The 26,634-nt window shown below is 43.1% G+C and overlaps 1 protein-coding gene across 1 annotated transcript in view; it reads right to left on the bottom strand.

Moving 5' to 3' along the window:
- The window catches only part of FRAS1 (Fraser extracellular matrix complex subunit 1), a 432,882-nt gene that overhangs the window by 74,629 nt on the left and 331,619 nt on the right, over positions 1 to 26,634 (bottom strand). The window contains exons 36-47 of the mRNA XM_036267136.1: positions 25,098 to 25,229; positions 23,940 to 24,065; positions 21,428 to 21,675; positions 14,861 to 15,009; positions 14,366 to 14,528; positions 12,661 to 12,796; positions 8,799 to 8,989; positions 7,640 to 7,793; positions 6,174 to 6,437; positions 4,263 to 4,451; positions 2,728 to 2,847; positions 2,272 to 2,451 (exon numbers count right to left, since the gene is read on the bottom strand). Coding sequence (XP_036123029.1) covers positions 2,272 to 2,451; positions 2,728 to 2,847; positions 4,263 to 4,451; positions 6,174 to 6,437; positions 7,640 to 7,793; positions 8,799 to 8,989; positions 12,661 to 12,796; positions 14,366 to 14,528; positions 14,861 to 15,009; positions 21,428 to 21,675; positions 23,940 to 24,065; positions 25,098 to 25,229 — 2,052 coding nt within the window. The remainder of the gene's footprint in view (positions 1 to 2,271; positions 2,452 to 2,727; positions 2,848 to 4,262; positions 4,452 to 6,173; positions 6,438 to 7,639; positions 7,794 to 8,798; positions 8,990 to 12,660; positions 12,797 to 14,365; positions 14,529 to 14,860; positions 15,010 to 21,427; positions 21,676 to 23,939; positions 24,066 to 25,097; positions 25,230 to 26,634) is intronic.

Here is a 26,634-nt window from a genome sequence, read left to right as displayed (position 1 = left end):
AAAAACAGGTGAATTGAGAAAAACTGGTAGGGGCAGGAGACTAGAGGATTAGGAAGTCACCCCTGGAGGTGAAGGGCAGGTGAAGGAAGAGTCCAGGTAGAGAGAGCCATCCCCCGGTTTTGGGAGGGTATTTCCCAAGGGGGGAAATGGGGGATCACCTGTGGGTGGCTCCCTGAGCTGTGCTGGCTTGGTCTTGGCAGACAGAATTGAAGCCCAGCGACGGTGAGACTGTAAAACTGAACAGGGGAATTGGGAGCAGCACCGCAGCACTCAGCACAGCCTGGGGGCAGGGAAGGGGCTGTGACCTACCGGCCTGTGGCGCCGGCAGCCTCTCGCACTAAGCGCAGAGCCCCTCAAAGCCCTGCGTGGTGCGTGCTGCTGCCCCACACGACAGCCAAGAGTCCTGTCCTTTCATCTTTGGAGAGAAACAATCAGCAACCTGACAGAATTCTGGCAGAAGCAATTAGCTCATGAATTAGTTATCAAATATCTCATGCAGCCAAGGTCTTGGAAGTGCTGATCTACATATGTTCCCTGGGAACTGGGGGACAAAGGGTAGGCCACCTGCTTTAATTTGCATTAGGGTTTTGGCCAATCTGTCCATCCCTCCCCATGTCCTCCCACCATATGCACACCACCGAGGACCCCGACACGGTCTGTCTTCCTCACCTCCTCCACCCTGTCACCTCCACCTCTGGAAACTCATCTCCCACCGCCCTCTCCCTAATTCACTGCTGCAGGCACACAGGTCTCCGTGCTGCGTCTCTGGATGCTCACACTCACTGATCCCCCTCTCTGGAATGCTCTTTCCTCACCTACCAGCTTGGCTAGCTCTTCACTTTCTTTAGAGCTACTCAAACGTCATCTTATTATTAGGGAGGCCCTCCCTCACCCCTTGCTGCCTGTGCACCCCGGTGATGCCCTTATTTCTCCCCAACACTCATCACCAGTGGTACGTGAGGTATTCGCTTGCCTGCCTGCTTACCATCCGATTCCCTGCATTAGATGGTGGGCACCATCAGGGCAAGTACTTCCCCCGATCTGCTATTGCCCTGGTTGAATGAAGACTCTGTAGCCTAAAAAAAGCAATGAAGATCTAAATCTCCTGCAAGCTGCCACAGCCTGTACGATATATGAAATAAAGACAATTCTACCTTCTGATTGTCTACTCGGCGAGTATCGCATCCTTCGCCTTCCTCCACCGCCAGTTCCGTGGGTTCTCTTGCTGAAACTCCTTCCTGCCTGCCCTCATCCTTCACCAGCTATTGTTCATCGAACACTCACTAGGTACCAGGTGTTATCTCGTACGTTATTCTCATTTTACCTGTTCCCACTACTGCCCCCCTGGGTGAAGCCTCACTAGCTCTTATCTGTCACCGCCGGTTTTTCCTTCTTTTCGTCCATCCTGTTGGCCACTAGATCCATTTCACTTCCTTTCCTGCCCCAGCATTCTGCAGTGACTTGCTGTTGCCTATTGAATTCATTAGGGATTGCTTATCTCAGACTTGAAGACCCTCCATTAAACGTCAATTTGCCGTGAGCCTCATCCATTTCTATTTCCAGAATATATGCTTTAGCTAAAGTAGCCCAGTCACTTCTTTTTAATATGCCCACATGCGGTTCCCATTTCTGGAAATAACACAGTTTCTGTCTGCCCACACTCTGGCTTCCAAGTGCACTCTCAAATGCCACCCCGGGCACCCTCCCACCCGATGTGGCCTCTCCTGCTTTTGAACTCGTGACAACAGGTTTATACAGTTCTTAACACACCTGCCATGGTCTCCCCTGTGTTATGGTATCTGCAGGAAAGAAGTTTCTTATCTCACCCAATAGAAAACTCTGGAAGGGGAGAATTGTATTTTATCTATCTTTTTTTTCTTTCTCCAGCAGCAGCTAAACTGGAATCTTGTGCAATACACAGGCTCACTTGCTCTTTGCGGAATTAAAATTGTAAGCACGGCGCATCGCACCACGCCAGGTGCTCAGCACGTCGAAAGAACAGGCTGCAGTGTTCGCCTTGAAGAAACCGGCAGTCTAGTTATGAAGATAAGACTGCTTATATAAAATTGCAATTTTTTTATTCAACTTTCAGTGAGTAATTATTGAGCATCTACTGTGTGCTAAGTATAACGCAAGGCAGTGTACACTGGTCAGGACGAGTGATGCAGAAAATAAATGTCAGTAGATTCTAGGGGTACATGTTCACACGCCGTGGCTGTCCCAGGGCTTCCTAAATGCCAGCTTTTGGTGAGGAAACAGCAGCAGGCTTACCCGGTGAGGCCGCGTGCTCCAGGCGGCCCAGCTGGGGCTGTCTGGTGATGCGGTAGGTTAATTCTGCGGGCTCCGTCTCCTGGTCAGTGGCAGAGAGTTGCAGAGTGGTGATTTTCTTTGCTGAGTTTTCATCCAAGATCAGCCCTTTATTGGTGGTGATGACTGGTGGGGATTTGTCTTCTGAAAATATCAAAAACAGTGATTTGAAATGGGATTTTCAACCTCCTTTCTTAAATTCTGGACCTGGTGCCCAGGGGTAAACTCAGAATAGCCCTTAGGCCTGTCCCTCAGAACAGAGAGCACCCCAAGGAGCCAGAGCTTACACGGCAGAGGAACGGGATCCCAGATTTCCTTACCACTTAGATAAAGCAAAGGCTCAGCCTCAAGGTAGTCACAGCATAGACTATTTAACCTCAGAACTGCTGATGCATTTTTAGAAACCCAAAGCCCCCTTACCCAAAACAATGATGGAAAATGACTGGCTGATCAGTTTGTTGCCTTCTCCATCAACCACATCAAACTTAAAATCAAAGCTCCCACCAGCTTCTCCTTTTCTGTGACTGTATTCTACTTGGCCTGTAAAAACAACAATAGCAACAACCATCAAGAGAATGCTTTCTGCCCTTATTTCTGAGGTGTGAGGTGGGAATTCAATTGGTATCCACACCAAGGAATCAATGAACACCTTCCTCACTTTGACATTATTTTTGACATTTTAATCTAAAGATTTCATTTCCTCCTTTCCTCTCCCATTATGGACTTCCTCGTAAAGACCCCTCATATTAAAGTCACCCCAAATAGCTTATTGCTGAGGCTCAGCTTTTGGGACAGAGTCTCAGGAAGTCTCAAGAATAACCACATCAGCAAAACTGCCCGTGCGGAAAATGTGCGCTGACCGCACCCACGTCACGGGTGTGACCCCGTTACATGCTCGTGTCCTGGGACCAGAGGACAGAGCTGCAGCACATTCTCCCAGAAGGCATCACTTCCCATTCCCAGTGCAGCCTTAAATCATTTTTGGAACAACATGAAATATAACCAACCAACAAATAAACAGAACAAATAAACCACATAGAAGTTCAAAGGCTCCAAAGGGAGAAGTGCAACGTGTTACACTGTGTGAATCCACAACATCACTTCCAAGTACCCGGCAATGTCAGTATCACCAGGTCTCTGGGAAGAGGGATCTGGTCTCATTTTTAAAAAGAAGATATTGATGCAAAGAATGATTAAGGAATGACTATCCCTTTGCCTATTCTGCTCCCCCTCATTAAAGTACAGACAGGTCCAATGAGAATGAGGCTGCTACCAATTTTACCTGTTGGTGCATGGACAGGACCCTTACTTTCTGCTCCTTGGGGGCGAATTTCCACCTCTGAATGGAATTGCACATCATCGCCCGATGTTGGATTACTTTCCCCCACAATATGTAACTTTCCCCCCTTTTCTATCCTGAAAGCACTGTACAGTAACTACGTAGCATTTAACATTTATGCTTTTACATTACATCAGCATTTCCTGGAGGAGGGATGAGCTATGTAATCTCCCCCAGGCAGCTCCGATTTATGCCCTTCCATTTTGCTTAGTTCATTAACTTGCGCTCTTTGGGGAGCTGAAAAGAGATATAAATTGTTCACCTAAGGCAGGCATAATTTTCACCTAAATCCATCCCAATTCACTTCTTTTTCTTTTCCCTCTCTCACATACTCGTTTTAGCATCACAGCAAGTCAAATGATTTTTTTCCCTTCACAACAGCCCCAAATGTCATCAACGCTATGTCAAAGGATGAACACATTTTAGCCAAAATGGACAATTTTTTAAAAAACAAAAAAATTGAGGAGACAAGAAGAATCAATGAAGCTATATAATTCAGCTCTTATTCAAAACAGAGCGTGTACCGTGTACTGCCATAGGCTACCAGGCGCTTAGCTCCCACGCCACTATCGTGGGTGGGTCCGAGGCAGTCTGGGTAGGTAGAGAACCGGCTGACCTTGGCTAATGTCGGTCTGTGTGAAGCTTCGGACGGGGCCTCTAGCGGAGATCGGCTCCAGGCTGCCACGCTTCACTGTCTGCAGGCGCCCGGCACCCGGGTCTTCCTTCATGATGTACATCACCTGACTGTCATCTGAGTCAGTGTCTGTCGCTCTCAGGTGCTGCTCTGTGATGCGTGCCACAGACCCTGGGAGAGAATGGGAGACGGAGGTCACTCCCTGCCATTGCCTTGGAATAGGATGTGAAATGATGTCAGGAGACTGGAGAGTAAACTGTCACACATTCTCTGGATCTAAGCAAGTACTAGGCGCCCGCCCTTCTGTTTCCATCTGAATAAACGTTAATTTCCCAGCCTTCCAATGTGCTAATCATCCCTTGAGTTTAGATCTGAGACCCTTTTCTCTTCCGATCCATTCTTCCTCCTTCGTTATGCTTGGTCTAGTCCCACAGCCTACCAGTTAGTCCTAGATATAATAATTCCTTGTTCTGTGACGTAAATCACTCCTAGCCCTATGATAAAACCTGCTTGGACCTAATGTCTTGAGGGTCACCAAATCATAAAAAAAACAAAAACAAAAACTGCCTTAAATAAACTCAAAACATAGCTGGTTGCCATCTCAGACCAAATAGTCAAAATCACTGTTGCTTAGACAGAGGATACGGTGAGGATGATCGAGCGGGGGAGCTGAGCACCGGCCCTGTGAGGCCGCATGACTGTTGGGGACGGAGGCAAGGCATTAGCTACTGGCAAACACCTCTTCTCGGGCCTCTCCCCTCGCTTTTGTGTCCAGCCATTTTCTCATATTGAAAATAGTAAATTCTGGTAGATACTAGTCATCCTGGTGCTTGGAGAGACAATCCACCGTGGGTCCTCAGTGGCCCTGCCTGGTCTTGCTGGGTAATGCAAGAATGCAAGGCTGACGACTCGTTACCCAGGCCGTTCTCAGGGACGAGGTGATGTCTTCCTCTGGGACAAAGGTCAGGCTGCTTACTGCTTGTTATCACACAGAGAGTCCCCTGAGCTCAGTGATCCTCTCCTGTAGTGCATCCCCTGCCCATGCAGGCGTCCACCTGGGCCCTCTGCACCGCCACCGCGAGACGTGGAGGCAGAGAAACCAACACACACCTGCTGCCGGTAATGCTGCCTGCTGTGCTGTCACAGAGCACTTTGTCTCGGACCCAGGGACCTTGTGTCTTCCACCAGCATCCATGAAACAGTAGCCGGCCAACTTAATTGCTTGTAAATAGGGTCAAGTTAAATCCCAGACCTAATACTTGGGAAATCTGAAAATCTCCAAATTTTCAAATACCATTATTTTTACTACAAAATACATATGAAATTAAGAAGAGACAAATGAACAGCATTCCAGTGGGTTGTAGTTGTTCTGCAGGCAAAGGCCCACTCTCTAATTAACATCTTACTGCAAACTGAGCCCAGGACTGGCTGTGTCGCAGGCTCTTCAGTGCTGTTTATACAGAGCCGTGGTGAACGGCAGGCCCTAGAACACCATATCAAATGATGCTCGATGAATGCACAATCTCTTCTAGTGCATGACAGCTTCCCAACTGCCCCACCATGAAAAAAATTTAAAAACAAGCATGTTGCAAATGCTGCTGGATTTCTTTAGTCATTTCCACGTGGGGTTGGTTGGGCAGTAGCAATGTTTGACCTTGGAAATACTACACGTTTTTCTTAGTCTTTTCTCAAATTCACAGATCCAGGCATCTGGCCCCAAGAGTTTCAGAGATTCACATTCGTCACTCACAACCTTTAGTGTCTCTGAAACAACAGTTGCCCCGACTCCAGCCTCCCTGAGCCCTGACGCTTAGCGCATGTCCTCCCACAGAGCTCAGGAGGCGCTGTACACCGACAGAGAACCACGGCCGCTCTCCTCCGTCCCTCTGGTACCTGCTGAGAGCTGTAGGCCTCGGTTAACAGCCAAGTGGGGGGCGTCACCCGTAGGCAGCTCTATGGATATCTCCATCCTCCCTGTGTCCATGTGGCGTCCATCAGTGAGCGAGAACCAGAACTCATCCATTTCTACACCAGGACCACCGGGCATGTACCCTACCAGCCCACCCAGGATGTCCTCATAGGTGAAGGAGGAACCCTGGTCTAAAATCCTCCCGTTCTCCAGAAGTTCAGAAGCAGTGTGCCTCTGGCGTAGATGACCTGAGGAAGGAAGTGAAGAAAAACAAAGGAGAAATGGTAGAATATATGTGGCACCAAAACACTGTCTGACTTTTCAACTAGTATGAGCCTGGGTAGAAAGTCAGGCACCTCAGAGGCGCTTGGTGACACACACATAAATGACCAACAACTTAGCATCTTATAAATAAGCACAGAGTGCTTCCCTGTGGCCTCATCTACAAACAAACAAACAAGATAAAGTCCCACCTCTCCTGGTTAATAATCTCTTCAGGAGACACAGATGGATGTAGTAATATAATGGCTTAGAAATCTAATCCCACTCCATGAATTCAAACTCATTTCATTATCTCAACCTACTTTTCCCTGCTGCAGAGTGAAAATGGAACTCTCACTTCCTGCCCTCCTCCTAGGGCACGTGGGATAGGAGATAAGGATATGTTTTGAATTCCTTGTAAATTCAGAAAGACACTGAGCATCTTTGGGTTGAGACGTCATTTCTGTTTTCAAGGGTCATGTGCACCACGATGAAACAGTTAATGTGCTTTGTTAAAGAAAGTGAAAAAGAATGAAGGCCAGCTAAAACGCAGGGACCAACAGCCTCATCAATGAGCCCTCCATCAACGACAACGGTTTCATCTTTCAGAGACCAACGGGTGTTAGCACGGACCCTTGGGAGAGGAAAATTCCAGCCTTAGCTAGTACCAGGGGATGGCACTTAGAATAAAAGTAGGTAGAAGATGCCCATGGTGGCTTTTACCTCTGGTTTAATCAGGAAAAGTGATTTTTTTTTTTTTTTTTTGGAAAAGGAATAATCTCATAAAGACATCGACCATGCCTCTAACCTGAAGTGAACACCTTTTGCAATTAATAACAAGGCTGTTCCTGCCGTAAGATGGCCCTGACCAGGTGATGGTGCTTTTTCTGAGAAGGGAAATATGCCGACTCTGAAATATGTTTTGCCTGAGGTTACATAGGAAAGTGAGAAAACAGCTGAAATTGAATTTTAGAAACACCAATTACCTAGGATTTAGGCTTTTGAAGTACCCGGTGTCTACTGCAAGCCCAGAGAATATCAGCTGGCGGTGAATTGGTTTGTACTTTGATGCAAAGAATGAATGATATAGAGACAAGGCAGAGGAATAATCTACTGAAATCTATGTGTTTATTCTAATAACCCATCGGGCACCTCAACGAAAGAACTTTATATAGGGGTTGTGTCCTACCGTGGGCAGGCTTTTTTGTCAGTACAAAAACCAGCTCATTGTCTGGAGTGTCCAGGTCCTGCAGACTCAAAGAAAAATTGCTTATCACCGCTCCCGAGCTCCGCTGCACGTGGAGGGGCTGCACGGTCATCCTGGGAGGCTCGTCATTCTTCCTCTGATTAGAGCATAAAATATTAGGTCTCACACAGGTACCGATTTAAGAAAGAGAAATGCACAGTATTCAGGGAAAGTAATATTGGTGCACCAACGTTCACTGTGAAAATAGCATTGAACGTGTCACCATCTTTAATTCCCAATCAAAATGATTAGTCTCAAAGAAGAGCAAGTCACACAAACAAAATGTTCCCTTGAAAAGAAAAGGATGGATATTCTACACAAATCTTCTCAGATCTTTTCCATCGGTACAATGATCAGAGTTTCCAGACCAAAGAGATGGGCATGTGGTTCGGCACGTAGAAGTAGATTTGGGGGTAAAAGGGCACAGTATTTGAAATTGAAACTGTCCTAGAATACCCTGAGCATATCACAGTGTGAGGAGATCACCTTTGAACGTGGGGGTTTTTAAAGTTGCCTCGCTGCCCTGTGCTAGCACCAACCCCATCACTGTCCCTGAAGGGTGTGAAGGGAGCATAGGTTTTATTTGCTCAAGGCCCAAGGTATTCCATTCTGAGTTTTATCTTTAAAACTCCCTGGGGTGGTAGAGCAAGCTTATGTAGTTGCTCTAGTGAGAATAAATACACTATCAAGGAACCCAGTTCTTTGATGCTATAATTTGATGAATAAATAGATTAAAATTTTAAGAAAAGACAATTATGAACATAGAACCACATACAATCATTTCAGGGGAAAATCGGAATATGTTAGTTTTCATCTAAATATGAGATTGGTAAGGTTTCTCTGTCTGGCCCTCCCAAACTGTTTTCACACAGAAAGAGTAGATTTTTACCCTAAAATGGAAGTTTAGGTTTCCAGGTCAGACCAAGCCCAAATGCCAGCCTTAATTCTACAAATTTCCCATAGGTTAGGGTTCTTTTTTCAAATTAACCCCTAAAACTGAAGGTCAAATTCAATCTTCTTTGCTTTTGACTTTACATAAAGCTATTTCATGGTGGGATATTATGGTCAAAGGTCCAAGTTCTCCAACTTCCAAAGTCTTTACCTCAATGGTGATATTGATGCTGTGGACTTCTGAGTGACTACTTCCATCAATCACATAAAAACTAAAAATATCATGGGTTGGCTCAATGCTCTCATGAACACTCTGGAAGTAGTAGATGTAGTTTTCCAGGACATCTTGAACCGGGAACGATGCCTCTGGGTCACTGGTAGTTCCAGGGCCAAAACGATCACCTGCATCAACATCAAGAGAGAAATTTTACCCTGGTCCATCGATCCCTGCTTATGAGGCTGACCTGGAAAACAGGAGAGCGTGGTCAACATAAGATGACAGCCTGTGTGAGGATCCGGCGGGGAGTGGATGAAGCATGGGATGAGGAGTTGGAAGACTTGGGGTTGGATCTCAGTTGCCCCACTGTTTCTCGTCTCTAAATGGATGTACTTGCCCTGCTATTTCCACAGGGTATCAAATGAGATAATATGCATGAAAGCACTCAGCATGTCACTGTTTTATAAAGCACAGAATCTGTGGTTGTTTTGTTAGAAATCTTTGATAAAGTAAGTGCTGGGGCAAGTAACGACACAATAGCAAAGGCTCTACCTTAAACGTTAGTCAACTTTAAGACCACTCTATTTGGCGTATCCCACAAGAGGAAGCCTCTTTCTCACATAAGAGGTTAACTGTATATCTTTTTATGTAAGAAATATCTCCTTGAGCATGTTTTCATCTGACCTCCCAGTACCTTCAGGAAACCTCAGCATGGGTCAGAGCTCAGCTCCTGGATGGTCCACCAGGGCTACTGTGATGGACCATCCAGAGCTCAGGTGCCATTCAGGTACTGAGATGCCCAAGGGCCATCCAGAGCTCCATAGGAAGTGCTGGCTCTAGTTAACTCTTCCTTTCATCCCAACCCCACAGACTGTAAAAGACCAAGGGAAGGAGTAAGCACCGTCTACACGACGGATGACTTGCCTCTTACCTGGTCTGAGTCTCTCTAAATGATGGATTTCAAATTGTTATCACATTTTCTTCTTTGAAAAAAGGGAGAATAAAGAAACCCCTGTGTCTTCACAGACTCCCTGGACATACCAGAGGAAAGTATAGACAGAAGACCTGAGATCAGCTTTCTCTCTCCCTCTCCCATGGTCCTTTGCTAAGATCAGGTCATATATTAAAAGGCCATTACTTCCTGAATTGTACACAGTGTCATTTTTGTCGACCTCCCAACAGAAAGACTAGGAATTAAAAAGTTTTATTTATAATTTGCTTGAATTAACAACTTAAGACAAATACTATTTTTCTTCAATGGCATAAATTTCCTTAAATTTTACCCCTCAAATTTGGTATCTCTTGTCATCAGGAGCACAGAGGAGTCTAATCCCTTGGACATACAGCTCCGGGTTTCCAGAAGAAACTGTTATAATTCCTCCAAGTTCTTATGTTCTCTTTCATTGATTTCCATTAAATGTGAGAAATATAGCTTCTTTATTTGGGTCAGAAATAGCAAAAATAAAGTAAACAATGCCTAAAAATATATTTAAACAGAATAATTACCTATTTTCTGTCACTGGAAAACAAGCTGTTCAAGTGAATCTGTCACTGAAGCTTTTAACATCAACCCTTTCAATTTCTAAAACAGCACTTTTTATTTTTTTTCACGAAAATCATTCTTATGGGCTTCCTTTCCTTCTTAAACAAAATAGACCATATGTAAATTAAACAGTCTCAACACGTGCAGGCTGTCACTATGGACATCGATCACCGCATTGCGCCGTAACACAGCGGAGCCCTACAGGTAATCAAGGTGGGTCCTGTCCTGTTTGTGCTGCCACTGCGTGAATGTAGACTCCATGCTGTTAGAGTTTATACTTAACAATATAATTATTCCATTCCTTCCGGTCTTGCTGATGAGACATTTCAGCTGCTCCTTTTAATGTTTTTAAAAAGACACTCTTCTCATCAGCAGGATTCTACATCTAGGTAACTAGTTTCATATGTATCAAACAGACTTGTTTTTTAATACCCACGGAGCAAAATGCAGGGTCCTTAAACGATGTGCCTTAGGACAATAATCTGTCCCCCTGATCATCTCTTCCTTACTGCCAGGCTCGCACTGACGTAGATCAGCCGTTTCCAGGGGTGGCCTTGGCCCAGCATCAGGGGCCTTGCCTGTGAACTGGTGAGAAATGCAAACACTTGGGCCTCGCTGACCTCATCCCCGGGGAGCTGTGTGCTCCCCGGACACTGTGCTTCCACAGCCCCCCCGTGAGTCTCATGGAGCTGAAAGTTTGAGGACCATTTTTAGAGAGGCTGAGGCTTGCCAGAAATTTGACTTCTGGACCAGGGGAAAACGCGCTCCAGGTTAACGTAAAACCACGCTAGGAAGGCTTAATAAGAAACCATCTGGAGAGGAGCGAAGGCCAGGGGCAACCATCCTCGGCTGAACCCCCACCCTTGGCCCATACTCTTCCCTCCGGGAGGAATACCATTTCCCCTCTGCCCACAGCGACTCCCACCAACCCTTCAAGTTCCAACTCAAATGTCACTTCCTTAGACTTTTCCCTGCCTCCCCAGGCAAAAGTCATTTTGTCCTATGTACTTTCTCAGTGCTTTGCTCCTTTCCATGTCCTGGCATTTTATGTGTTGTGTAATTTATCAGTCTTCATATCTGTCTCCCACTCGGGGCAGGGGCTGAGTCGCGGTCATCTTTCCATCCACTGTATCGAGCATAGGCATCCGTGGAGATAAATCTGATTCAGCATAAACAAGTTGAAGTGCATACACAGAAAGATAAGATGGGGAAAAGGCCCAGGATTTTCTTTCTTTTTTTTCCCCTTCTTTATTAATTTTAGAGAGAGAGGAAGGGAGAGGGAGAGAGAGATAGAAATACCAATGAGAGAGAACATCAGTTGGCTGCCTTCCGCATGCCCCGCACTGGGGATTTGGCCCACAACCTGGGCATGTGCCCTGGCCGGGAATCGAACTGACCATCTCTTGGTGCATGGGTCGACGCTCAACCACTAAGCTACACCAACCGGACAGGCCAGGATTTTCTATAGGGAAGTGTGGTCACTGCTAAAGGAGTTCTGGTAACCAGGCTCAAATCCCAGGCAGCATGCTGGCCACAGACACCTGCAGTCTATGGCTTCTCTGTGGGAGCTGCTAGCTACATGCCAATTACAGCCCAGCGCTGGCATTCCAGAATCTCCCTGCAGAGGAGGCAGCACGGGAACCTGCCAGGAGCTGTCTCAACTGCCAGTCACTGCGGTCCCAGGCGGCTTGTGCATGGTGCACACCTCACTTCTCCGTCTCTGTGACATCCACCAAGGGTAGTGGGTTCAGGGTAGAAGGCAGGCGGGGGAGGGGTGTTGAGAAGAGGGTCACAAATAGACAAGCATGCATTTCAATTCATGTCATATCTTCAGAAGCTGAGACAGAAGCTATGGTTTGGCTGAACTGCAGCTGCCTCACAATAAAAGGACAAATTTTATTTCCTTGACACTCAATTCTGGGTGTAATCCACAAGGCCCTCCATCTCCACTGCTGGTACCTGTTCTATTTTTTCCCCCATAGCACTGATTTACCTCCTGACATCTTACACAATTTTCTCATTTGTTAGGTTTCTTATCTGACTGCCCCCAGGATCTAAGGCACCACGAAGGTAGTGGTTTCTGTCTGTTTTGTTTACTGATGTATCCCTAGTGTTTAAAAAAGTGCCTGGCACACAGAATACGCTCAGTAAATTTCTGTTGAGTGGATGAAAGCTTCCTTCCTTCCATTTCTTGGAAATGGTTCCATTCCTCTTTAGTTCTCCATGTCCAGGTGTAATTGGAGGTGATTACCCCCCTCCGCCCTCCCTTCTTTTCCGGTCTGACAGATTCCACAGCAAAGCTCCTGCTGGTACCTGTTCCTGTGTTCTCAATGCAGCCGTACTTGGGCAGAGCACTTAGTCTAATGACGGCGTCTCCCGGGAGGTTGTCCTGATCATCGGCAGCAAAGAAATGGTGAAATGAGAGTGGGGTTCTCCCTCCCTCGTCAACCTGAGAAAGAAAAGAGAGCAGAGGGTTCGTGGGCAGTCGCACATAACTGTGGTGAAAAGAACTGAATTGCCAAGTGCTGCCTGGGTGACCTCCTGGCACCCCTTTCACGTCCTGGAGGAGGCAGGTCCTCCACAGACGAGAGGAGGCACGTGCACGCTGCTGAAGCCAGGCCATCTCTCCGCACCTCTCAGAGCGGCGCTTGGGCGCAATGCCTTGCGTGTCTCCCTTCAAAGCCGTGCTCCCTTTAATGATGGAGCTGGTTATAAAGCAGCTCTGGCCCTCTCTAATTACCCACCCCGGCACCCCACATGACAGGATGGCTGCCTTCCTTCCACACCAACATTCAAAAGCCCGCAGCTACAGAACGATCGTCCAGTCCTCCCTCGGACACTCTGAGGGCGACTGTCTCATAGGTGTTCCCACGCAGAATAAAGTCCTGTTTATTCCTTTACAGTGCATATGTATAGGTGTGCAGAAAGAAAGGGCTCAACATACCTGAAAGCTACTGCTTATCTCGATGGCAAGGAGAACAATAAATCAGCGTGAGCAAAGGCAGTTGCTCGCACCAGGTTTCTCCTTTGGGGCCTGGTTTGCATGCTAAGTCTGCAGCCCGAGCCTGGGGTTTCTCGCTAGCCTGCTGGATAGGACCCAGGACCTGCACTCTGAACAACTATTGGCTAAATGTAGGAAGATCGACAAGTTACAAAGTGGAAGGTCACCCTGACTCTGGGAATGGGGAAGGTCCAAATGGCCACCCCAAGGCGTGGAAATGAGAAAATGGGTGGAATATCAGAATCATTTAGAAACAACTCAGTTTGATCAATTTCCCGGTGCTTGACAAAACCAGAAACTCTTCTGAGCTTTTGACCTTTCAGTGTGTACAGAGAGCAAGATGAGAAAAGTGAATGAACATCTAATGAATTCCTACAATGTGCCAGTACTGTATTTTCATTGTTGTTTGTTTTTTTAATGCTATTCTGTTAATCATCTTCTAGAATTATTAATATTTTAAAGAGTAGGAAATTGAGGCTAAAAAGGATTACATAACTGGTCCAAGGTCACTCACCTAGTAAGTAACAGAACTGCCAGCTGAACTTAGGTGTGTGTAACTTCATGATTAGGGTTTATTATCTACCGCACCCTACCCCAAGGAACTGTCAACATTGTTTATAGTGATAAGTATCAACTTGATTGAAGGAGTAACTTGGGGGACATTGTCCATATCCCCATGTTTTAGTTGCCACCAATATTAGATTATAAACTCCTCAAAGATATATTTCAGTTCCAGTTTTCCTCCCACCACTATATACATCTGGCATTTAAATCTGGCACACAAATACTTGTTACTAATGAAACAATGTGGATATAATGATTTGATTTTCTGCATATAATTATTTTCTTACTTTTTGAAAAATTCTTAATTGAAAAGAATGCATATCTTGATATTATTGCCTCGATACTTTGGGGGAAGAACTTGGCAGCCAATTTAGAAAGAGATCCTTTCTTTACATGGCTACAGATTCCAGTTCTCTGAGGAACTCGATGTTTATTGATCTGAGAATTGTTTACCGTGATAAGGTCAGCAAAAGCAATGACTGGAGGTGGATTCTTGACAGGAGTGATCATGATGGTAAACATCTGATTTTCCAGACGGTTGTGGTCCATATCAGACACAGAGAAATGGAAGCTATCAGTAACCAGCTGACCATCAGTTTCAAACACAGCTGAGTACCTACAGAGGCCAGGAGAAGAATCAAATGAATGAGCTACACTGAAAAGCCAAATAAGATGATTGAATCTTTGTTTGAAAATGGGGCCAGAAGCACTATAATCTTTCAAGGGAGCTACTGATTAGTTGTTAACTTTTAGAAAAATTTTGTTCCACATTTTTTAAAACTTTAATTTATTGGGGGTGACAGTGGTTAGTAAAATTATATGGGTTTCCAGTATATAGTTCTATAACACATCATCTGTGTATTGCATTGTGTGTTCACCACACAAAGTCAAGGTTAACTATTTTAATACAATGTTAGAAAATTCTATCAATACAAAGTGGTTGCATACCTAATTTTCTTGTTGTTGATGTCTTCCATTGTGAAATTGGCAACCTCTGAGATTTCTTCCACGTCAGGTCCTGAGGTTCTTAAAAGAGTACCATACATGGGCAGGGAACTTAACTGAATCCAGATCTCTGAGTCGGGGGAAGAATCATCCTATCAGGCGAACATGAGGTAAGACATGAATGCATATTTGCAGAAATAAGTACTTCAGTAGTTAAAGATCACGGGTGCTTCCTTCTCTGCTAATTGGAAAAGTCTCTTTCCCTTTGTGACAAAACACACCATTTCAAACTGCATGAAAATCTCAGTGCGTATTCCTCCTAAAAAGCCTCTTTGATAATCTCTTTGTTTTTAAGAGTAGCTCAAGATAACAGTGGGAAAATGCATGTGAGGTGTGGGGCATAAGACGGAGACACCCTATTGTTACTACAAGCGCCCCACAAGGTTTTGCTTTTTTACAGGGATCCAGTGAAGAACAAAACAGAGTCAGAGATATAAGTCCTCTTTCTAATGACACCGTTGTAGGCTTCTTCCAGAGTTTCTAAGGATGATTTACTTTTTAGAAACAGGTAAAATTCCCTTATAACATATAATACAGTGATAAAGAAAATTCTGCAAAGCAGAGAGAATGGAAGTTACTTAGCTCAGCCAATGACTCACTTTAATGTTCAACATGATAAAAATTTTTAGTCTAATAGAATTTAGGGGATATTATGAATTTCATTCTATCAGGACTGAAAAGACCATTCCCTCTCCTTCTGAATTGCTTATTGGGAAATAAAATTGGCCTTCCGTGTTTCTATGTGGAAACAACGGAATGTCTTGCCCTGGCCAGTGTTGCCCAGTGGTTAGAGCACTGGCCTGAGCACCAAAGGGTCAAGGGTTTGATTCCTGGTCAAGGGCACGTACCTGGGTGGCAGGTTTGATTCCCAGCCCCAGTCAGGGCACATATAGGAAGGAAACCAACTGATGTGTCTCTCTCATACCGATGTTTCACTCTCTTCCTTTCCCTCCCCCTCACTCCCTTCCACTCTCTCTAAAAATCAGTGGAAACAATATACTCGGGTGAGGATGAACAACAAAAAATGGAATGTCTTGAACAGTTTCCTCTTTCTTCAAGGATATTTTTGGAAACCTCTAGAAGGAAGGCAACATCTTGGAAAGTTTTCCTGGGTCATTCATCTTTCAGAACAGTTGATGTGAACACTGGGGACAGGCACTTCATACCCTCCCAGGCAACCGTGAAGGTCAACACTGCCTAGTGCGGTGTCCTCTCAAATGCAGATGTTGACAGCGATGCTGTACACTGAGCCGAGGGGTCGGGTCAGAGCTTGGAGCTCGGGAATGTGGTGATCCGGCAGCAGCAAGTTTGAATCAGTTCTCATTTCCAGCCCCAGAGGCCCTTTAGAGTTGGCTGCTCAGGGCCCCAAGGCAAGATCACAGAACTTCGCACATTTCCTCACATCACTTGACTGTGGCAAGGAAGGAAACTCAAGTTCACTGAAGCTGCAAAACTTCAAAAAAGCTCCCCTAAATTTATACTTCAAAAGTTTCCCTATTTCTCCACATGGGTTGTCAAATATAATATGCAGGCTTCCAAAGACAACCTCCTACTCTTCCTGTGAGTACCCCCTGAAAGAGAGTTTTAAGAAAACAGCTGAGGGTTCTAAGTACTGTCTTCCAGAATGGTGATGAACTACAAGGGCAGAGCTCCTGACTCTTGATTAGGAGTATCCTCTAAATTCCTTATTGGCAAATCTGGCAAAAAAAATACTTTTTTCATGCCAGGTACATCCTATAATGTTTCAAGTCTCAAATGACTGCTGGGTTTGAAAAAGTGTGAAGTCAGATTTTTTTTCCCCCTGAAAATGCTGTCATAATTTAAAGAAATAACTATTTTGGGATAGCCGAGATACTGTGGGTGCAAAAGTTTATAATAACATAGAGCTTGTTCTCATGTAACTTTCCTACTTAAAGACCTTCTTAATCCCTTTTGTATTAATTCATTTCTTTTCATTTTCCTTTTATTATTTATAAATCTATTGTCTCACCGGTTCCACATGAAGACTAGGATTTTGGTAATTAATAGTTGTTTATGTGTTTCTCCTTTATCCTGCCCTTGGGTCTACCAATATCCTAGATCTTATTTCTCATTGCCTTGAATTTTGTGATATACTTTGGTAAATTATTACAAAGTGCTTTAGGTTATTTCATACTTAGGAAAAGGGAGTTAGACTCTCCTCATGTGGGATATATTTTTCTTTTACTCAATAGTGGACTAAGAGCCATCAATATTGTTTTGTGTAGCAACAGTTCATCTGTTTTGAGTGTTCCCTAATATTCTATAGAGCATGTATTTTGCAAGTTATCTGTTATCCTGGTGATGGGCATTGGGCTTGTTAAAAATAATACTGCTGTGAACATCCTTCTGTATATCCTTTGGTATAAATGTGTAAGTTTCCCTTGGATAGGAATCTAGGAGTGAAATGGTTAAGGTATATTACATTCATCATCACCAAAAAAATGCCAAATTCTTTCCCAAAGTGATCATTCCAGTTTATACTTCCATCGACAAAGTTAAAAAACTTCCAGGAGACCTAGTTCCTCTCCAACATTGGGTAGTGTCAGATTTTCAAATCCCTGCCAATTGAATTGGTATAAAATACGTAGTCTTAATTTTCTTTTCAAGTGACAAAAAGGTGAATGTCTCTTCATAGATTTATGCATCCATCTTCTGAAATTCCTATTAATGTCTCTTGTTCACTTTTCTATTAGATTATCTTTTTCTTTTTGATTTGTAGGCATTTTTCATCTTTTTTTGTTATTTTTGGTTACATGTGTTGCAGATATCTTTTTTCCATTTTTAACTTGTCTGCTTTCTGTATTTATGGTAGTTTTTTGGGAAACATAAATTTAATTTTAATATAGTCAAATGTATCCATCTATTCTCTAGAGTTAGCACTTTTTGCTTCAAGTTTGACAAATTCTTTCCTTTCCCAAGATTATAAAAATATTCACTTATATCTTTAAAAGAATGATAAAATTTTGGTTATGACATGTAAGTACTTGATTTACCTGGAGTTCATATCTGTGTAGGGTCTGAGATAGGGGTTCAAGTTCTTTTATTTTTCTCTATGAATACTCTTGGTTGAAGATCCATGTCTTAATTAGTTCCTCCTGTTTCTATGGGTCTGGCTTGTTATATCCATTACATACTATGGTCCCATGTGTGGGTCTGTTTCTGGACTCTCCAGCCTATTCCTGGACACTGCTTTACGTAGTGCCGCTTTATAATGAACCCTGGTGTCTGATAGGGCAAGTGCCTGCCCTCCTAGCACCGTTTTTTGGAATGTTGGCCCTTTGTTCTCCCTTAGATAATGTAGAGTCAGCTTATCAAGAGCCATAAAATGTCCACTGGGCTTCTGATCGGATCTCAGTTAAAGAGAAAGATCACTTTGTGAGAGAATTGATATCTTTTTGATAGTGAATCTTATTCATGACTATGGCAAACACATCATTTATTTAGTGCTTTTTAAAATATCTGTCCGTGAAGTGATAAATTTTCCCTATAGAAGGACTGCCTGGGTTTTGTTAGACTTTGTCCAATGGACATGATTTTTGTAATGCTATTTATAAGTGATGTTGTGCCTGGTCGGTGTGGCTCAGTGGTGGAGTGATGACCCATGCACCACGAGGTCACTGGTACAGTTCCTGGTCAGGGCACATGCCCAGGTTGTGGGCCAAATCCCCAGGGCGGGGGGCATGCAGGAGGTGGCCAATGTTCTCTCTCATCAATGTTTCTCCCTCTCCCTTCCTCTCTCTCTCTCTAAAATCAATCAATAAAAAAAGATATATTTAAGTGATGTCGTCTTTTTAGTTACATTTACAGGCTATCTTTTACTTATGTATAGCAATGCTGGTGCTTGGTTGGTCTTCTTTGTGGCCTCTTGGTAAAGTCTCCTTTTATTTCTAATACTTTGTCAAGAGATTCTTTTGGATTTTTCTTTACAATCAGTCATAGCATTAATTATCCCTAGAATTTACACATCTTTGTTACCTTTATTCCTAGATATGTGTTATGCAATATTATTATAGATGATACAGTATTTTGAATTATTGTAGTTTGGCTAGCACGCATAAACACTATTAATACTGTAAGATCAATCTTATATCATTCTCCCCATAGTACAGATGAAAAAACCCGAACCCTAGAGAGTTAAGTAATTTGCTAAGGGTTAGTAAGTGGTAAGCTTGGGTTAAAACCCATCTATTCTAACCATGAAACCCACAGAATCCCTCCCCCACTTGTTTACTTGCAATGGAGAGCAAACCGTGTAAAAGAAACCACCATTAATAAGCAAATCACACAGAATCCCATTTCTACCTTTTGTCTCTCCTGACATCTAATTAATAAACTCCAATTAAGAACAGGCTCACCTGCCCCTATCCCTTCATGTTCTGTTTCAATTATGACCAGATTTCATAAGGCGTTTCTAACCTTCCTGGATGTTTGCTGCAAACTCACTAACCATGCATATCCGGAAAGATTTTTCCCATTACACCAGGTATAAAATTCTTTTACCAGCCCTCAGTGAAAGTTAGTATAAGCCTTAGCTTTAAAATATGCCATGCTTTCAGCAGACTAGGACAGTTCTTTAGGAGCCTTTCTGCTCTAGTGGGTAAATTCATATTCAATCAATTTCTGAAAATACATGTTCAGTTGCCAATGGGCTTGCACTTTGATATGCAGCTTATAATACACAGTTAATAGGCAGGAACTGCTCCTGGAGTGCAATTTTGTTCTGTCAAGCATTCTTCAAGCCTTGGTGATCTATTGATTAAATCTGTATTCTTACATTTTTATGAATTCATGAGTTTCATAAAATTCAAGACCATAACCTATGGTAAAAATCACCTGTCAATTAAAAAAACAACAAAAAAACCCCCAAACAAAACAAAATCAAAGCTGTTCTGAAACTGTACTAGACCCATGAGAAGAATCAGGGTGGAATACAGTTTCCCATAATTTAAGAAAAGACAATCTGAGGGGAAAATCTGTGCAAAAGCAATTGAAGAAATTGTTCCCAGGCCAATGCTTAGTCTTTCATGCCACTACTCAGGACTAGGTTTTATAGCCAGCCTCTCCAGCCCAGTCAAGGATTACTTAAAACTACACAGTGTTTTTGTTTTCTTAAAGGCCAGGTTGCCCTAGCCAGGTGGCTCAGTGGATTGGAGCATCATTCCATACACCAGAAGGTGGTGGGTTCGATTCTCAGTCAGGGTGTGTGTGTGAGGTAATTGTTTGATGATTCATTCTCTCTCTCTCTCTCTCTCTCTCTCTCTCTCTTTCTCTCTCTCTCTCTCTCTCTCTCTCTCTCTCTCTCTCTCTCTCTCTCTCTCTCCTCTTTCTCTTCCTCTCTATAAAAAATAAAATAAAAAAAGGCCAGGTCATTGGTTGGAATTTTAAGATTAGTAGAGGGAAAATTCAATACTGAGAATGATAACCGTTCAGATAATCATTCTTATTTTCAAGACATGTGTCAAAACTTCTCATTACTATGTTTATATAGAGAGTTCATAACTGTGTACAACATACATAACTGAAAAGTAAAATAAATTATCCTAATTATCCTTAGCACCAGAAATAAAACCAGAGAAAGAAGATGAGTCTAATGAATGAAGATCACTTATCAGGCTAAGGCCAGGTTAACACCTAGCGTTCCCAAGCGTGCCATGGCCCCCGACCGCCTGCTTCTCCTGGGGCACGGGACGGAGGCTGAGTCTGGAAGCTTGCCTAGGCGGTCTGACAGAGGGGCACTGCCAGGGGGTGTACCAGTGTTCTGTCTAGAGCTGGGCCTGAGACAAAGGCTGGTGAGAAGTAGTGGGCTTTCTCTCAGAAAAGTGGGCCATGAAATACCATTAAACTAGTCACTGACCAGCTAAGTTCTTCCAACATGCTCTTTCCATGACAGTCTCATTTGAAACATTATGGATGGAGCTTAAAATACGGGGAGCTGGGTTTTTGGCTGTTGGCACTGTCTCCTGTTGACAATCACCCATCCCTACACATAGCCATTGTGTTTTCATCAGGGTTCGCCCATTCACTTGTCTGCTCATGAGACACTGTGAGCAGGTGGAATAAAGAGTGTCACTGTTCTGGCCCTGGCCAGTTTGGCTCAGCGGTTAGAGTGTTGGCCTGCGGTCCGGAGAGACCCGGGTTCGGTTCCCGCTAAGGGCACGTACTTCGGTTGCAGTTTGTCCCCGGCCCTGGTTGGTCGTGTGGGTGGCAGCCACTCGATGTGTACCTTTCATGTCAATGTTTCTCTCTCTCTCTCCCTTCCTCTCTCTCTCTCCCTCCCACTCTATCTGTACAAAAAATGGAAAAATATCCTCGGGTGAGGATAAAAAAAAAAAGAGTGTCACTGTTCCGAAGAGTAGGACTATAGGAAAGTTGAGAAAAAAGTTCTTCACGTGGCCATCTACCTGAAGCCTCTTACTCAGACATGGCCTGTGCGCTAGTCCGCCCGCTCAGAGGGTGCAGCGGAGCAAGAGGACAAGTGTGAGCACTTACGACGTAAGCCAGGTGTGACCTAGTGATCGCAGCTGTGCTCTCGGTAGCAATGGCCATGCTCAGCGAGGCACCGGCGGCCAGCCGAGGCCTGCGGGCCCCAGACTGTGACACCTCCACTCGCACGTCCACGGTTGTCACGGAGAGGCCGTCTGTGACCGAGATCTCCAGGCTGTCTTCGCGCGCAGAGGAGCCATCGTGTAGATACTGCAGAACGTTTTTCTCCATATCTTCATATGTGAAAGTGTCACCTTTGAAGAATAAAACAAATTACAAAGCCAATTACTTCTGGGAATGACGCTTTTCATTTATATAACACCTTTGATCTCAGGATTTCAAAGTATATATAGAATCATAAAGTGGGAGATGTAAGCTAGTTAGTCCAGCCACCCACCCAATATAGAATTCCCTTTACACTACTCTTGAAAAGGGTACTTAGCCTGTCCTTCAACACTTCTCAAGGTGAAAGGCTCGCTGTTTTACAAGGTAGCTCATTCCATGGGAGCAGCTCTATTGTTTTTTTCTTAAATCTGCCTCTATAAGACCTATTCATCACTCTTAGTTCCAGAGAAGAAAGGACAAGCCTCTATTCTTTTTTTTTTTAATTTATTTTTTATTTATTAATGTTTTTATTACAGATGTTTTTCATTTTTTCCCCCATTGACACCCCCCCCCCCCGCCCATCCCCAGCTTTGTTGTCTATGTTCATTGGTCATGCATACATGCATGTAAGTTCTGTGGTTTATCTCTCCCCCTAACCCCCAACTCTCAGGCAAGCCTCTATTCTTTATGACAGTTCTTTGAGTATCTAGTCTTGATACTGATAACTTTCTGAAAAAAATTAATTATGCTTAATGAACCTGTAAGAGATCTCTGTTTTCACTAAGAGCATACAAATTTTTTTTCAATTAGGAAATATCTAAAAATTTAAAAATAGACTTGAATTTAGAAAGTCAAACTAAGTCTAGAGGACGAATTCATGATAGATTTGATATGTGTTGTGTGAAAAAATGTTAAGGTCATATTAGTTTAGGAAAAATAGGTTTAAACAAAATTTAAAACTAAAAACTTGTAAATGGCAGGATTTATTAGATTTTCAGAATCTTTATTATGTGATATTAAAGCTTCTCAAAATTGTTTGGTCAAGGAGCCCTTTTTATGAGAAATGAATGCCACTTAGTGTCACAGGTCCCAGCAATTACACAGAGCACAGCTGAGGTATTAGTCTTCTTGGATGTTACATTCAACTCTATTTCCGGATAAATTACTGACTCTCATAACTGGTATTATGTAATTAAATTAAATAATTTATTCATTCTCTGTGTTAGTCTTCTAAGTCTTCTCTTTTAACACTGTGTTACTGTGATTTACTAGTGCTAGTGCTTTGTGCTTTTAAAAGTAATAAAACTGATACGTTTAGTATAATACATTAAAAAGACTATTTTACAAACATCTCTGGATCTCATATGTTAATTACACATATAGAGGTGAAACATAATGATCACAAAACTGGGCTATGACTATTATGCTCCTAAAGTAGTTCCCTTAGGATACTAGAAATCTATTCTAATAACCCTTCTTATGTTCAGTAAATTTGTAAAAATCTGCCTTTGTGACTCCCAAATGCCTACTGGTTGTTCTCACAAATTCAATCTACCTTCAAGGTCAAAGTCTTGCCCTCCTACCTCTGCAGGGATATTCAGAATAATGTATTTTTACATAACAACTAGGAATTATATAAAGGGTTTGAGAAAGTACAGACTGTTAGAATAAGTATATAGCATCCCAAGGTGACTACTTTGTATTTTTAAAATATATTTTTATTGATTTTTTTAGAGAAAGAGGAAGGGAGAGAGAGATAGAAATATCAGTGTGAGAGAGAAACATTCAGTTGGCTGCCTTCTGCATGCCCCTCACTGGGGATGGAGCCCACAACCTGGGCACGTGCCCTGACCAGGAATCGAACCAGGACCTCTCAGGTCCATGGGATGACACCAATCCACTGAGCCACACCGGCTGGGCTAAGGTGACTACTTTCAAAGAAATAATATCTACTTTGATATATAAGGGATGGCTATTAAAAATTAGATTTAGCTATATTCTTTGTGTATTTCTGTACTTTCTAAACAATCAATATATATTATTTTTTTAATAATTGGAGAAAGCGCAGAAAATACTGTTTTGGAAAGCTGGTCACATTACCACACTGTTATATCACATAAATACTAGTTTAAAAATGTGTTCCGTTTTATATGAATGAAGATAGATGCTGTTCACACCATCAGAACCACAGTGCTATAAACATTGTGCAGATTTGCGTGCCACAGTAAGGGAAACAACTTCATGCCCATGAGCAAGCCACAGGAAGGTGGCAGCTGTAGTTCCTATGAGGTTGTTCTAAATGCATCTACTCCTCCTAGTTTGCCCCACAGAACTGCTGACTTCTGGTCTAGACACATACAACGGACTGCAGGGCAAGCAGCGCCCGAGCCAGGCAGCGGCGGAGTGAGCGCACCTGTGGCCAAGGGCCCTGGGGACTCAGCGGCGGCCTTCAGCAGCACGCCGTGCTCCGGAGCTTTCCGAAGCTCGAAGAGGAGCTCCTCGGGCGTGGTCTCGGCGTCTCTCACCACCAACTGCAGTCCTGCAGTCAGAGAATGAAACGTGGTGAGAAGGTGTGCACATTAAAAACTATTCTCTGTGTACACTGCGCCACAGGCCAGGCTGGAACCATGCTGTGGGTAATCTGATAGTTACAAGAAGATACTGTTTCATTCCAATCAACCGCAAAGGAGGGAAAACTGATAATACAGACAATTCCCAAGTTACAAGTAGGTTCTTCCACAGGTTAACTTCTAAGTAGGTAGTTCTGAATTCAGAACACCTTTTTTTATTTCCGTACAAATGGAGGTAGGGAAGCCCACGAAAAGGTCAGTCCTGACTGGCTCAGGTAGATTTTCTTTTGGAAAATACTCCCAGAAACTGCTTTTCGTTGTTTCTTCCCTTCTTCTTCTGAATCTACGTAAGAGCCACGTTATTTTAACAATGGCTGTTCCGGCCACCACTGGAGTGAGAAGTAGGGTAAAAGTGACTGCTGTCTTTGTATATATGGCTTGCTTATAAGTTGATGATAATTAATTTTTGGCCAATACCCACATGTAGAAACTGATAAGGATCTGTAGAGCACACCTAACAGAAGTCACGCTATCCGCTCTTCGCTTTTAAGATGTTCTTGGTGGAAGAATAGTCTTCTAAAGAGTGAGTGTAGGAACGGGCAAATCAAATCACATACAAAAGAACTGGGCCAACACACACTCTTTGCAGCTTCCGAAGGTTACTGTGAGCTGTCATTTCTCCTGTTATGCTTTACTTTCTAAATAGGAAATGAAGTCACTGAAATGGCTCCCCTCTATTCCCTCTGCTCCCTGTTAATTTATATTTTAGTGATGGCCCCAAATCAATCTCCAGGGGGCTGGAAAATAAATTCTGTGTTGCGTTCCATCACTGGGCATTGGCTTTATTTCCTTCTCTCCGCACTGCTTCTATTTTCATGGAAACGGACACCTTCGGGAAGAGGAGGTCGTTACTTTTTGGTTCGAGAGGTTCCAACAGGAACCGTTGCTGAAATATGGTTCCAGTTCCAAAGCTATGTTTGTTTCAAGCTCCCAGTTCTTACCTACAGAGGTTCTACCTCCTGGGCTGACCTCGAGCAGGGGAGCTGTGACCTGGAACGCTGGTGGGTGCCGATCAGAGGAAACCAAATGAATGGTGAGGGCCATCTCTGGACTCGTGTGTTCTCCATCCGAAACTAGAAGGGGTACACACACACACACACATAAATCTGCTGTAGTCGGGCCACCTTGAGGCTGTCTTCATAAACGTATAGCCAGAAGATTTTTAGATTACCGTAAAACTTTGAAGAGATGCTTACAAGTGGAAAAAGTGAGCAAGCAAGATACTGAGAGTTATTCTAACAAAACTTTTCCTACGGGATAATAAATAGGCTAAAAGACCATAACACGTTCGTTCTAAGAAGTTTCACAAAAAAGGTGATATGGATAAATGTTAGTGGAAAGGAAAATAATACAAAATTTGCACTCTGAGATGATGTTGGTAAAGGCTTTTATTTACGGAATTATTTTTGATTAAATTCATTCTTCCGATGTTCCAGAGAAATATTTTTTCTTCAAGAAATCTCCTTTAGAAATGACATATTAATGTCTCTTTAGAAAACAATAAGTTGAACAGGACAGGAAATGTCCATACAAGTATCGCTGATGGCATTTGTTTGAAAGTAAGCAGAGCCATTTTTACCTGGTCGGTATGCACAAGGCAATAAATGGAAGACACCTTTGTGAACAAAACGGTGACCTTAAGATTTTATTTCCCTGGATTATCTGACATCTAAGTGAACACTGATCACCCGAGGGAAATGAAAGCAGAGTTGCCTGATCCTTGGCTCTTATTTCCACTTTCCCATAACTTAGCACACCCGCCCTCTCTAGAAGCCAGGAGGGTCACCTGCATCACCAGCTCATCAATGTGTTTATCTGTAGCGGCAATGGAGAAACCTGTACTAGTGATTATTTTATTTTTATTTATTTATTTTAACATTATTTATCTATTTTTAAACTTTAGTTACTATTGATTATTTTAAACGTGCGCTATGCTTGTATATGGATTGGTTATAAGAAACTGATTTCCTTCTTCGCTTTCTTCTGGACTTAGTAATAGTCCGTAGGAGTCTAACTTGTACTTAAGAAAAAATAAAGTATTGCTCAGTGTCTCCTAGTAATTATTCCATTTAAATTTTAGATTTCTCTCTTCCTTCAGGACAGATCTAAAAGACTTGGTGGATTTTACAAGGGACATTCCATGTCCAAGAGAAGTCCAGAAACAGCGCCATTAAAGGAGAGAAGACATAATCCCTGTAAGAATGAAGGTTTTATGACTCAGTCAAATGTCAGAATCATTGCCTCTGATCCTTGTTCAGGCTCAGTCTTCTCTCTGGATCATCAAAGAGAAGAACAGATGATTCTTAACTTTTGGGGGTTTGTGGACACACATACAAACTTTTCATAAATTTCTGTCCATTTGAGATTTTCTGAAGTCTCTGGAATCTAAATTATAAACCCATCAGTTAAATAAAAATAAATAATTGCAAAATATAATTTTAATTTTTTAATGTTTTACATTGATTTTATTTTTAAAAG

This window comes from Molossus molossus, unplaced genomic scaffold (assembly GCF_014108415.1).
Source record: "Molossus molossus isolate mMolMol1 unplaced genomic scaffold, mMolMol1.p scaffold_m16_p_1, whole genome shotgun sequence".
Taxonomy (NCBI): domain Eukaryota; kingdom Metazoa; phylum Chordata; class Mammalia; order Chiroptera; family Molossidae; genus Molossus; species Molossus molossus.
Note: the sequence above shows the minus strand (reverse complement) of the source record. Positions and strands in the feature narration are given on the sequence as shown.